The sequence below is a fragment of the Alligator mississippiensis genome, chromosome 14 (genome assembly GCF_030867095.1).
Source record: "Alligator mississippiensis isolate rAllMis1 chromosome 14, rAllMis1, whole genome shotgun sequence".
NCBI classification, from domain to species: Eukaryota; Metazoa; Chordata; order Crocodylia; family Alligatoridae; genus Alligator; species Alligator mississippiensis.
This window is the reverse complement of record NC_081837.1, coordinates 34,295,772-34,310,147: the sequence shown is the minus strand read 5'-3', so window position 1 is coordinate 34,310,147 and position 14,376 is coordinate 34,295,772. Positions and strand designations below refer to the sequence as shown.

The window sequence follows — 14,376 nt, the reverse complement described above, 5'->3', positions numbered from 1 at the left end:
TCAAAGAAATGAGAACAAAGGTACCCGAGCTATAAAGACAAGTTTGTTTTCAAGTTTGTTTGGGGTTTGTTTGTTTAAATTGTTTTAAAAGAATAATAATTCCTAGATAATCAGACATTAGCCATGCCTGAAATGATATGGTTTTTGCCTACAACAGAAATAAGCCAAGAGGTGAGGTTTGCTTGCTGAACTTGGATTGCATTAGAACCCACCCCACAGAAGAGCCAAAAGCATAAAATAAACTGTTCGAAGTGTTTTTACACACATCGGCTCAGTTAAGAGAACCTGTTGTTCTTTTCAGTTATAAAAAGATACATCGTAACAAAACTACTTCTGGCTATAAGCTTCTATAACAGGCACTTAAGGCTCCTTCTTGAACAGAAGTCCCACTGGCCCCAGTGGGGAGTACCCCAATACAACAGCTTCCTAATTGGCTTCAAATTAATAACAGCATCAGTGGGAGCACGTATAGAAAGAGGGAAATGATCAACCAGCCATTTCCTTAAAGGAAGGCAGAAATTTTCCTGTAATGAGAGAAGATAAAAACAGCTTAACAAGAAACCCATATTTATCATTTTGCAAGTTGCTGGTTTTCTCCTTCTTAGTAAAAGCACAGCTTTAGACTGGATACTAGATGCCTATTTAAAATTTCTATATACAGATTTGTATACCCCCCCCCAATAAACTGTATTAAAAATGTAAAGCCACATGATATCCATAGCCAGATCCTAGATTTGTCCATTAAATATAAGTGCTGAACTGAACAGATATTGCTGACTTGGAAGTTACGACTGAACTCGTATTTTAGTTAAAAGTCTTTCTTCCTCAGCTGGATCAAGACTGCATTAAACGTGACTTCACATGAGCAAATTTTATAAATGGACTATGTAGAACTGCCACATCAGTCTTCTGCTATACAGACAAGCCTAGTCTTTTCTGAGAAAACTTAGCAACAGGAGATGAAAAGATACTCCTAGGTACTCCAGGTGTAAGTTTGGGTAGCAAAGGGAGGAGACTTGCAAACAATGCTCTGTAAACTCTACAGGCACAGCTTTTAACTAGAACAGCTCACACACTGTAATCTCTGCAGAAGTGCTGAGAACAAGCTTTGGAACCTGCATCAGGCCATTCCAGAGAGGGAGTGATGTTCCAGCCTTGGATGCACTTGTGAAGTCCACTAGAAATAGTGCACATGGATTCCCATTTCCAACATTAATAAGGTTTTCAATATGCCTGTGCAAAGCAGCTAGGATTCACTTCAGATTTGGCCGATTTGGGGGACAGCAATTCAAGTCACTGTCCGGAATCGATTCTGCCAAATCTCTGAATCACCCAAGCCAGGCCCAAGCCCCGCCCACTCTTCCAACCCAGCAATGGCTGCCCTGCCTGCCCCAGCTCCCAGCACTTGGGGGGGAAAAAAAGCTCAGAATCACTGGGTGCTGCCGGGCTGGGGGTGATCCCCACTGCCCCCCACTGCATGGCCAGGGTCTGCAAGAGCCCCTGCCCCCTCCCTGCTCCCCCAGTCTCCCCCCATAGCTGCCCCGCCCACCCAAGGTCCAGACCTTTAAGAAAAAAACCCCTGCACTCACCATTCGGGGGGGGGGGCGACGACGACAACCCAGGCCCACAATCCCCACTGCCTGGCACCATGTGGGGGACTCTTCATGAGCCCCCTGAAGCCCCAAGGCCACTGCAGGAGCAGCGAGTCCCAGGTTTTTCCTCTTAAAAGGGCCAGAGCTGGGGTGGGCATAGCTGCCCCCCCCCCCCCCCCCCAGCAGCACCTAGTGAGTGGGGCTTTTTTTTTTTTTTTTTTTTTTTAAGCACCATGAGCTGGGGCAGGTAGAACAGCAGGCAGAGGATGGGGGCTGGAGGAGTCTTCCCATAGTCCCCTCCCCTAGTCCCTACCTACCAGCATGGAGTCTGGCTCCAGCTCCCTGCTGCGGCAGGCAGGGACTGTCCAAATCAAAGCTCTCGGAATCTTTTCCAAAGATTTGGAGAGCTTTGAATCAATGCGGACCTTTGAATTGGTCCCGATTCAATACAGATTCAGAGATCCGACCACCGAATCAAATCAGCACCCAAAGTTTTTCACAGGCCTAGTTTTCAGTGTCAAGAGCAGTTAATGAATGTTGACATTTCATTTCAAGTTATATTAGTAGGGCTAAAGGGATGAGAGAGCTTCTCAAAAAGTTTATATAAGACATCCTTCATCCACCCAAAGACCTATGGTTGAAATAAAACTTTTTGATTCACCTCAAATGTAACTAAATTATCAGGCCAGGCCTCTCTTGGTCTGCTATCTGGTACCATGTAAGGTAGTACAGCCTGTTCCATGGGTGGGTTTTCAGCAATTAAACTGGAGCCCCCACCTGGGCTAGCCTGGGTGAGAAGGGGATGTGGATACCCAGCAGGACTAAAAACAAGGCCTGTCAGAGGGTGAGTGAACTCCCTGTGAGCCAATGGCCATCCATACCTGGAAAGTGGCCTAGTAGCACCCAATGATGCAAAGCAACTCATCCAAGCACATGCAGCGTGGAGGATGGTTGTTACAGCACCTAAGGTGCCCAACGGTTGCAGCAGCCCTGGTAGCGACTTAACTCGAAATGATGCCATATGCCCTCTTTTAAATCATAAGCCACAGAATTGAAAATGCACATGTCTTCTGGTACCCTCTGAGGAGACACCATGAGTCTAAAACATTGCAATAATATTTCCAATAACTGTGGAGAGATGAACCCACCTCTTACAGTATGTAGAGGAGTAATTTAAGTCATCAGGACCTCAAGGGATGTTGACCTTCACCACCCACACGCCTTCCTACAGTAAACACAGATGCTTCCCTTTGGTACACGTAAGCAAGTAATTTGAGTATTTCTTTACACAGGCTACAAACAAACTTATTTTGTAGTTCAGCTGTCTTGATTAATGCATCTGCCAAGTGCCCTTTTTCCTACCCACCCACACCTCCTCTCCCCTCCCCCCCCCCCCCCCCCCCGCCTAAAAGTCTAGTGGAGCCATTATATTATCTTCTCTACTCTCAAAAGCCCAAGCAATCCCCAACAATCAGTTTGCTCCTTGTGAGGGATTTCACGTTTCAAGCTTCACTGTAATAAATGCAAGGCTATATTATATTTTATCTAATATATTATATTTTATCCAGTCCAGCCCCTGAGGCTCCTTCTTTTCAAATAAGACAAACCCCTGCTGCACCAGGAAGACTACAAAAGATGCACACTATTGACACTATTTCATGCATTAATAGAAGCTAGTATTTCAGTAATGAGGGTTTTATGAGACCCTATATGGAACAGATCACTAGTTCAGTAATGGGAGAGGGCTGAAAAAGAAATAAAACTCGTTGTCAAGAAGAGGGAAAAAAAATGCTGTACAGAAGCAAGGAGCAGCAGCATAATATGCAAGTAGACTGGGGGCAGGGGAGAGGAGGCCCATTAATCATCATGAAATCAGGGTCCCAAATACTAGGTTCACTTGGAGAATATGTATTGCAAATACAAGTATAGCTATAACACTGGGAAACAAATCTAAGGACAAAGGCAATTTGCCATTCATGAGACTGATCAAAACATATTAAAGAGATAATTGGAAAGAAGATTAGAAGATGCAAAATGTTTTGAAAAGACTGTCAGATCCAAAGGGTGAATGACTGAAGATACTTAGAGTAAGTAGCAGCATTTTTTAAAAAGATGACAGGAGACTTAGAATAAGTGTGGCTTAAAATAGACCTTCCAATGACAGACCTAAAAGTCATGTTACTTAAAAATTGCTACTAGAGAAGACAAATTTCACAGTGTAGCTGATAAAGCTAATCTTCTGAGCTAGGAGGATGGAAAAAACAGGCCTGTCAGCTAGACCTACTGGAACCAGTCAGATACTAGTTAGATAAGCCAGTTTGACAAATACTGCCCACACATCCTCATTCAAAACTGCGGCTATGAAGAAAGGTAAATGATATCCGAGTAACAACACGCCTTGGGTAGACTCTCGCAAGTATTACATCCACCCAAGCAATGCAGCTTCCCAAGAAATTACCTCTTCTTCCATAAAGCATCAAATCCTTACAGAAGTTTGTTTCATCTGGTCCTTCTCACAGTTTGCTTTAACTCTTCAGAGCAACTTACTGCATGCAGTTAATTCAGCACAGAGGCTGGGAATATTTTTCCAAACCTAGTATATCAAATAACATTATCCTTGCAACTGAAAATGTACAAGTTACAGCTAGCATTAGGTACAGAAATTAAAACATACCCAATCCATCAAACAATTCTGACTGCCCAAGAATGGAAAATTAGGCGTTAAGGAACTGTAAGACTGAATAAGTACATAAAGCATTGAAGTTTAACCAGAAAGCACTCAAAATACTGCATATGGGGCAAATTACTGTTAAAGCTGACTTGTGCAATTAAGGCTTTTCATTGTAATGTTGCATTAACCCAATTTTGCATAAGGGATCTGAATGCATAAGAGGTTGTTATGATTATATTTGACAGTGTGCTATGCAGGAAGACTTGAAGTACTTGGCACAGTTATGATGTACTGTGTTTGCGAGTGCAGAGGCTATGTTTTTCATCTACCAACAAATTTGAAGAAAATAAAAGCCAATGGGTCTCCACCAGGATCAATCAGTTTCTAGCCAGTTCTTAAGAGCTCCTTTAATATTTGTTTCGCAAGTGATGTGGCTTTCAGGTAGCACAGCCATTGCCAACAGAAGGCCAAGAAGAGGTAAATTCAAAAGGAAGATACAATTCAAATGCACAAAGGATAAAAAATGCTTAAAAAGTTGGACCTACAGAAAATGCTTAACTGCCTTCCACAAAAAGATCTAGATAGGTCAGGATGTTACAGAGTTAGAAATTTTACTTGAGCAGTCAGGAAATACTAGTGTTTTCAGAACAAACTGTTCCCTAACAAAAAGTCACATGTAACAATATTTCTTTGAATAACTGTAAAATCTAATCAAGGGTACAAAGAGACTGCTTAGAGAATTTAAGAAGAGGGTGCTAATTAAAGGGGGAGGGAGGGGGTCAGAAAGGCTTAGTAATTAGCAAGGTAAGAGTTGTTCTTAATCCATATGTAAAAGACTTCCATGGAAGTGCTATAATCAAGTCTGGAAACCAGGTTAGAGCAGTTATCCCAAGACTCTTACTCTAACAGTTAAAATTTGAAGTATAGAAGAATGAAGGACTTGCAGGGGTGTAGGATCAGTGACCCAGGAGCTCCCTTCAGCAGCTGACAGAGGTTATAACAGAGGGACAAATCTAGGTCCCAGCTACACCACAAATTTCCAGCCATACTCAAATGGGAGTAAGGGACAACTGTGTTGCAACTAATTCAAATGTTACAGCTGCAGAATAGACAGCGTGCACAAGCTAATGTTTCTCCATTGTTATCTTGCCAGAGATTAGAGGATCTTATTCTATTCTAAGATCTCCATTACAACAAAATTGCTTTAAGAATCACTTTTATTCTGCGTCACCTGATAGTGTCTGTGAAAACAAGATACTTAGCTTACCTGGAAAGGTGGCTGCATTAGAAAATGCTAAAATATATGCAATACTATTCAATGGCAGCAGCAGTTTGTGCAGGTTTAGGAACAAGTGACATCACTTTAGTCACAAGTGCTTAAAGAATTTTAACCTACAGCAAAACAATGAAATCAATTAGAAGATAAAGCTTGATGCATCTCAGAACAATTGAGAGTTACTACAGGGCACATGAATTGACAAGCTGGACACAAATGCACCTATTCATGGCACACAAAAACCTCAAATGCAAAGAATGGCCTTTCCAAGTATTTCAGACTGTTGAGAGCCTTATTATTTAAAATGTGTGGGATTCAAGATTCTGGCTACCCCTACTATTTGCCCTCTTTCCAGCCATCAGTGGCCACTAGACAGAAGGCCCCCCAATGCAAGTATCAGAGGTGTTCATCTCCACCAGGGATTCAGACCATCACAGCTACCCCCCACAGCAGTCTACCCTGTCACCCATGCTCATGAGCCAAGATACTCAGCCAGATAGCTTCAATTCCTCTCTGAAGAGAAACATTAGATTTTAACTACAGCAAAAGCATTACAATATCAGGATAGAGATCACTTCTCTGCATCACAAAATATGCATATTACAGCCAGCTCAGCACATTTGTTATGTAGCTGTTTGTGCAGCATTTTGTACAGCAGTCTTAGGAGTATTTCAAACCAATTAAAACCAGTGTTACTCAACAACCAGCACCAGCCATTTTTGGTACAAGTTACACAACACACACACACACACACACACACACACACACACACACACACACACACACACAGATCTTTTGGTAAAAGATCAAACTAACACATCTCTCTGTTCAACTGCTTTAGTGTTCCTCTCTCACCTCTACACATGGATATCAAGTCCTATGTGAAGTGGGACAATGACATTGCCTATTCTTGACTCAAATGTTTACCTCCTCATATGATGGAGGTCTTCTTAGGGCTATCCTTTCATAAGAGCTATTTTGCTTTTTAATTACATATAAAGATCCAAGCTGGAAATTACTTTAGACATGAACATCTGAACCCCTGCATATGTCTAATCACAAACATGGACCTCAGACAGCCAGGTCTAGTAAAGTAGTATCTCATGAACTTTCCAGACTGATAGTACTTACTTGAAGATGTTAACCTCCCTGCATTGGCTATAAAAACTACAGCCACCCTACATTTTGCACATATTACAAAAGGTGACAGAATCTTTTACCCCAGATGTGAGAGAAAGGAAGTAATTTTTGTAACAATATTTCCAATGCCTTTTAACCCCGTTACCTTTTTGAGGGTTACATAAGGGTTGAGATACAACAGTTGAGAAAGTGAAATAAGGATATGCACATCTGGTTTCTAACTGCTGCTAATTTCAGTTCTGAAATAGCAAAAGCAGTCATGCTTATTAATGAAGCAGGACAGCGCAGAAATGTCCCCACCATCCTTATGAACTGCAGCATAACAAGTTGCTGCATACATGAATAAACAAGTACCCAACACATGGATTTTCACAATCATTTACTTTTATGTTCTATATGTACTTTTGATCTAAAAATGTTTCTACATTAACAGGGTTTGGCAGGTGATTACCCAAAAAATTAAAATAAGCAACCACCAAATGAAAGGGACTGACTTCGGTACACATTTCTCTCACTGGAACAGAGAGCCTGTTTTGATGCTCTTCCTCAAAGAGAATGAGGATTTGGGCACAAGAGGACTCTGGAAGGGTGGAGATAGAATACAGATTCTCAGACAGATCACTCTATGAGAAGGAAAAAAAAATGTATCTGTCCACAGCCTTCAGTCTGAAACAATAGTTCTGCTCAGGGTGGCATACAGCTTGGTAGTATTCTTCAGGACTGGCTAAATCACTGTAGATCCAAAATCCCGAATATAACAAAAGATTGTTTTGAAGGGAAAAAACCCCCACCTTGGTTGGCCGAGTCTTTTTTTTTTTTTTGGGGGGGGGGGTGGGGGGGGGGGGGGGAAGGCAAATAAAAAAGCAGAGGAGGTTACATGGAGACTATTTGCTAGAGATTCACCCAAGTCACTCAATGAAGTTTTGGAGGCAATTCAGACCCATCACCTTCCTGGCTGGTGAAAACCTGGGCAAAAATTAGTCACATGATGAAGCCTGTTTGCATCTCATTTGAAGACCAGGTGCCCTTAAGGAACCACTTCAAGTCTCTCTCAAGAAACCACCACCTCTTGACATTGACAAGGCAATCCATTATCAACTATTTCAAATCTGCTTTTGAGGAAGTGTTCATCAGATATGGCTGACACAAGATAACTCTTGCAATATCAGAATTGCTACCTACCTTTAAGGACCCCTTCCACAAACTGGGTTGAGATTTAGATACAGTTCAAAAAACACACTTCTATGAACCTACTTTGGTGCACTGTAATCTACGCTGACTGCTCATTTGTCGGAAATATGGATTCTGTCCCAGGAAAATCTACATAGAGATGCTGACCCCAGATCAGTTGTCACACCAAAACATCTGCTTTGTGTACACAAAAAAGACAAGACTAGTGGCAGGGTATTTCCCCCACACGTGGTCTTCAACTTTGGAATTTGGTCAGAAACACCAAAACCTTGTTTAAATTTCAGAGCACTAACTGACACTTCTCAGGCTTTGCCAAGAAGCAAAAAATGGCAAGAGGAATCTTTAGAGAGCGTGGCACCATTCCTTCCAATATGCTTGTTTGGTTGATTGGCTATGTGACGTGTCTTAGGATAGACTTACCATTATAATTATTTTCTACAAACTACATTTTTCTATTATGTTCAAGTGCCCATCCAAGTACTAGGGGGTTTTAAGTCAAAACCTGTAATTTCAACAGGTTAATATGCATTTTAAGCACAAATATTGGATGCGCCTGCATGACTCAAGTCCTAAAGATGCCGTTTTTCAACACTAAGTTCCATGGGCAACTGGTGCACACCCCACCCCCAGTTGGGGGGGGCAGCCTAGAGTGGCATGAGGGAGGCAGGGAACAGTCCCCCAGCAGCCAGCCGGCAACCAGAGGAGCCAATTTTTAATTTTTATTTGGGGGGGGGGGGGGGGGAACGGGCACAGGCACAAGCACTCCCCATGCCCCTCTACCAACCAGAGTGCTCACTGTCAGAGCGGGCACCAGCGCTCTCGTGGTCGGGGGGGGGGAACGACTCCCCTATTCATCACTTATGTTGCATACAGAGGAATAACATTGACTGGATTCAACAATGGAACTGCCTTCTACACTAAAGGATGTATTTTTGCCACCAATGATTCAACATGAGCTTTTTTTTTTTTTTTCCTTAAGGCAGCAAGGTATTGCACACTAAACACTTTGAAAATTATTGTGCAATGGACTATAGGGCAGCACAAACTGCCCAGGAAGAAATGCCCCAATTTCTATGCTCTCCCATATCATGCAGCTCATCATAACAGGAAAAACCCAGAGTCAGCTAAATCGCACGTCTGTTCCTGCCAAGCAGAGTTTTCCTGGAGGCAATGGAAACAAACTATAACAAAAGGAGGAGTGTTGTGCAAATCAAGAGCTCTGGAGTTCCTCTCTTGTGCGTAGATTTACCATGGCTTCCTCCCCACCCCCCTACCCGAGTCACATTTGTTGTTGGAAACAGGTCAACAATTTCTATCCTGGTGATGAAGACTGGTCTACCCGATCAGTTAAATTATCTACAAAACTGGTTCAAAAGGACCTGTTAACAAGAGTCTACTATATTACATAATTGCCTTCCATCTTACAAGGGCTTGTATGACCTTGGGCAAACCCCAGACTTCAGCTTATGTAGCTTGACAATGGGTGTAACCATTTCCCAACAGACAATGTTGTGAAACTTAAATATAACTGGTAATGCGAGAGCCTCACATAAAAGGAACCACAGAAATAAACATTATATTGTTTTACACCAGTGATCACAAAATAGTCATGAAATGGCTTGGAGAACATGATAAATTGACCAAGCACCCATACTCCTCTGCTGCTTCTGGGGTGTTCTGAATAAGGGCAAAGATAAAGAAACAGAAAGAAAAGTAGAAACCCAAAGAAGCAGTAAATACTGTACCAGAAACTGGCTGTACAGTGGGGGGGGGGGGGGGGGAGAAGATTGGGGGTTTTTTTCAATACTGGAGTCTTTTTTTTTTTTTTTTTTTTGAAAGGAGGCAGGGAAAGTGAATGCAGCTTACACAGCTGTATCTTGTAGCAATTTAGCTTTGTCATCATGCTGGAAGATTCTGTTAAGGAATTGGTTCTCAGCTTTTTTAGGCTCAAGACACCTCCTTGGAAAATGTCAGCTCTTGGTTTTCTGTAGTCAAATTGAGTGAAAACTAATAGAGCCATTCTGTTGCAAAGAACTCAGAAAGACCTCAACAAGTCCAAATGCTTTTAACACCACAGATTCCTATTTGAAATCTCTAGGTTTCACCTTGCAAATCATGTTTGCATGCCTAACTGAATTAACACTGTTTGGCACCCTGCAGCACCCTGGAAAGGATATTAAGGCACCCTACCTGCTGTAACACCCTGGTTGAGAATCACTGTTAATACTGTGCTTGGGAAGAACAAGTAGACTTTGTGCAAATGCAAGCATGCTCTCCCAAACCACAAAAATTCTGCAGAGAAATACTAAAGGAGGCCAGTGTTTTACCAGAGTCAGAAGGTGAGATGGCTCCCTGTGTTCTGTGTCTCAGCCATCACTTCACAATACATGGAAACTGTGTTCTGAAAATAGACTACAGCTTCTCAAGCTTTTTTTTTTATTCCCCCCCACCCCAAGCAAAATACTTCCCCCCCTCCCAGACTTCACTGCAACAGTTTATATAAATAGCCTCAAAGATCTCTTACAGGTAAATTAAATAAAATACTCCCCCTCTCCCCAATCTAGACATTGTACTATTTTTTTAAATGAAAACACTAGGTTTCAAACTATTTAAAATTTACATTTTCCTTCAGCTTTCTGAAATGTTAACCAAATGACTGAGGCCTGAGTACGTACATTTAATCTTAGCAACCGATTGCTTTGCTTTACCCATACATAAACTAGCCCAGATTTTATATACAAAGAACATGTGTTTATAGGATTCCCTTTCGTAACTGGTAATGCTCAAGGCACCACTAAGCTTGCTTCTGAAACCTCAAGGGGGGGGATATAGAAGAACTAGAAGAGGTATAGAGAAGAAAAACAAAGATTATCAGGGGTATGGAAGGGCTTCCATAAGAAGAGAAACTAAATAGGCTAAAACTTTTCAGCTTAGAACAGAGACATTTATTTCAAGGAAGACATGACAAGTCTACAAAACATTAAGTGGTGCAGACATAGTAAATAGGGATTTCGTATTTAATATTCCTGACAATACTAGAACCAGGGGACAGAAAATGAAGTTACTGGGTTGCAGGCTCAAAATTAACAAGAGGAGGCTCTTTTTCACACCGTGAGCAATCAGCCTGTGGAATTCACTGCCAGGAGACATTGCAGAGACTGGTAGCTTACCCCAGATAGAAAGGAGAAACCTCATCCACATTAAGGTGCTACAGAATTAAAGCACAACTATTCCTGAGTAAATCCACATGTGAACACTTAACCCAGAATGAGAGTAACTATATTTGGAGATATTCCAGAGCAGCTATTCATTTTTCCTTTAGAAGTGTCTCTGGAAAGCAGCTATTTAACTGCCATCCAAACCCATGGAAATTCGGTGCCATTTGTGGATCCACCCTGCTACCGACTTAATTGGTTGCGCAGCATTTTCTCTATAATTACACAGGCCCTGCCATGGACTAGGATGACCAGTGAAATATATAGTGCTATCCAAAGCTGTCCTGGGGGGTTGGCAAAACAGGGCAACCGTCCTGGGCAAGTCACATCTGGTGCTATCAACGGTAAACTCCTTTGAGAGAGGCATTTATGGCTGACTGTATTCTACATCCATGGCACACAGGAAAACCTGACATCAGGGATTCTCAAAGTCAGGGTGCCGTGTGATCCTCTGAAGGGTAATGCAAGGGGTGAGGAGAGCAGCAGAGAAGCAGACCCAGGCTGGCTGACCCCCCACCCCCATGGCCCAGGCTCTCTGCAAGGGGGTAAGCACTGTAAACACACAATAGTTTTTAAAATGAGGCACTACTCAATTTACAGGAGTTATGAAAGAGCCCTCGAGTTCAGCGAGGCTGAGAACTACAAGTCAATTTAGACAAACTTGCTACAAACACCGTAACCCCATCAAGCCACCCTCCTCTGCGGGATTTGCAAGTCCCGAGGGAACAAAACCCCTCAGGGGCTGTGAGACTCGCAACCAATTAGCAAGCAGTGTTATCTGCACAAACACGAAGGACCACAGCTCTCAGGGCACCGCTCGCTCACAGCACCGGCTGGCCAAAAACAAGATCAATAGTGCAGGTCCTTCGTAGGAGGACTCTTACCGCCGTCTCTTGAGGAAACCAAGAGTTCAGCAAAGGGATGGATGCAAGGCAGGCTCCTGCCCGTCCCCAACAAAAAATGACAAACTTGAAAAAAAAGCAGCTGATGACAGAAGGGACTCGCGCTAACCCCCTGCTTTCCACGCGGGTCACTGCTGGAAAACCACCTCCCACACCGCTTTTAAATCATCCCCCCAAAAGTAGTGCCTCCGATACATCTCCGGGGGGGGGCCGTGACATGACAGGCGTCACCAGGCTTCCCCCCACAGCTAAACCGCCCCCTCCATCGCCATCCCCCAGCTCCGCGCACAGAACACGTCTCCACCGGGGCAGTTGCCAGCCGGGCTCGCCCGCGTCCTGCCCCCCCCCGTGTCAGCCACTTCTGCTCATGACTCAATTCCTGCCACATCCCCCCCGGCCCTGGCACCAAGTCACCCCAAATCTGGCAGAGAGGGAGGGAGGGAGGGGGGAGCTCCCCTGCTGCCAGATGTCTGGACCTGTGAGGAGCTCGGGGCGGGGGGGGGTCGTGGACCAGCCTGAGGACGGGACAGGACGGGACGGGACGGGACGGGACAGGACGGGCCCGCCGCCATTTCGCGGGTGCCTCACCGAGCAGCAGCAGCTTCACCTCCTTGGCCGCCTTCTCGCCGTCCTCGCGCAGGTTGCGGTCGATCATCTTGCTGCGCTCCACCGCCGCCTTGTCCTCGGCGCTCAGCGTGCAGCCCATGGCGGCGGCGGCGGCGGCGGCGGCTCTGCCTCTCCTCAGCCCGGCGGCCCGAGCTGCTGCGGGCGGGGCGGGGCGGGGCGGGGCGGCCGGATATCCGCTCCGCCGCCGCCTGACGTCAACCGGCGCTGCTGCCGCGGCCTCTGCCCGCGCACCGCATGCTGGGAAAAACACTCGCCCCCACCGCGACCTATCGGGAAATAGAGTCCCGAGCCGTGGCCGCCCACACGCTGCATGCTGGGAAATGGAGGCGTGCGCCCTGCATGTCGGGAAATGGAGTCTTGTGCCAAGCTTTGCCATTCAACGTATGCGCAGGTGGGGACTGGCTCCCTTCTGCCTCCCCCCTGAGCAGGGGGCCCACGTGCTTCTCCCACCCCCCTGCTGGCCCATGGGCACAGTCACACCTTCCCTGCAAGTGGGTGCAGGAAACAATTTCTGGCCCATTCAGGCACCTCCGTCCTGCGGGGTGGGGTGGCCTGGGGAGACTGGACAGGGTTAGAGCCCTGCAGCTTGAGCCAGCAGAAAACCACCCTCCGCCGCAGCCATGAGGGACCCCCGGGGACCAGTGGGCCTGTCCCGCGTACACCTGCAAGAGTGCAGGGCAAGAGGCAGGTCTCTGGCGTGCACAGGCACACCTCATTCGTTCACAACAGCCATGGCACCGACGCAGTCGAACGCCAGGCAGCCTGCCTGCAAATCCTTAGCTTCATCGTGCAAGGGAAGGGTGATAGCTGCTTTGCTGACGCTAAGGCCAGCATGGGCCATACCTTCACCGCAGAGTAAGGCTTGGAGCCTTAAGTGATCCCACAGCATAGGGGTCAGCCTGTAGCACAGGCAACCTGTGTGTGGGGCATGTGGCAGACTGGGAAGCTCAGTGGTAGAGCAGGGAGCAGAGCAGCAGATCAGGGAGTGCAGGGATGGAAGCAGAAAGTGGAGCAGCACACCAAGCAGGGGAAGGACAAGGGATGACACTTGGGAGGGTGTGGGGCTAATTTCTGGCACACCTGCCAAAAAGTTTGCCTCCCCACCTCCCCTGCCGTAGCACGTCACACCAGCACTGCTGACCCCGGCCGCCCTGCTTGCCTAGTCCTTGCTCTTCATGCTTTAGCACTGGTGCGCTAGACCCAGCCTCTCAGCAGCACAGAGCTTGATGGTGCATTAGCTGGGGCCCAGGCCTCATGTTTGTCAGCCTGTCAAACTAATCCAGCTTGCCCAAGTAGAGTGTCCCAGGGGTCGGTCCTGGGGCTGTTTTTGTTCAGTGTCTTCATCAAGGACCTGGAAGATGGCATAGAGTGCACCCTCCGCAAGTTTGCAGATGACACCAAGCTGGCGGGAATAGTAGATATGCTGGGGGATAGGGATAGGATTCGGAGTGACCTAGACCAATTGGAGGCTTGGGCCAAAAGAAATCTCATGAGGTTCAACAAGGACAAGTGCAAAATCCTGCATTTAGGACAGAAAAATCCCATGTACAGCACAGGCTGGGGCTGACTGGCTGGGCAGCAACTCTGCAAAAAAGGACCCGGGGGTTACAGTGGACAATTAGCTGAATATGAGCAAGCAATGTGTCCTTGTTGCCAAGAAGGCCAACAGCATCCTGGGCTGCATTGGTAGGTGTGTTGCCAGCAGGTAAAGGGAAGTGATTATTCACCTGTATTCAGCACTGGTGAGGCCACACCTGTGGAC

At 45.6% G+C, this 14,376-nt stretch overlaps 1 protein-coding gene across 1 annotated transcript in view; it reads right to left on the bottom strand.

Annotated features, from left to right (window-relative positions):
* GNAI3 (G protein subunit alpha i3) overlaps positions 1-12,781 on the bottom strand; it is a 33,923-nt gene extending 21,142 nt beyond the window's left edge. The window contains exon 1 of the mRNA XM_006260052.4: positions 12,576-12,781. Coding sequence (XP_006260114.1) covers positions 12,576-12,693 — 118 coding nt within the window. The 5' untranslated portion in view covers positions 12,694-12,781. The remainder of the gene's footprint in view (positions 1-12,575) is intronic.
* Between the last annotated feature and the right edge of the window lie 1,595 nt (positions 12,782-14,376).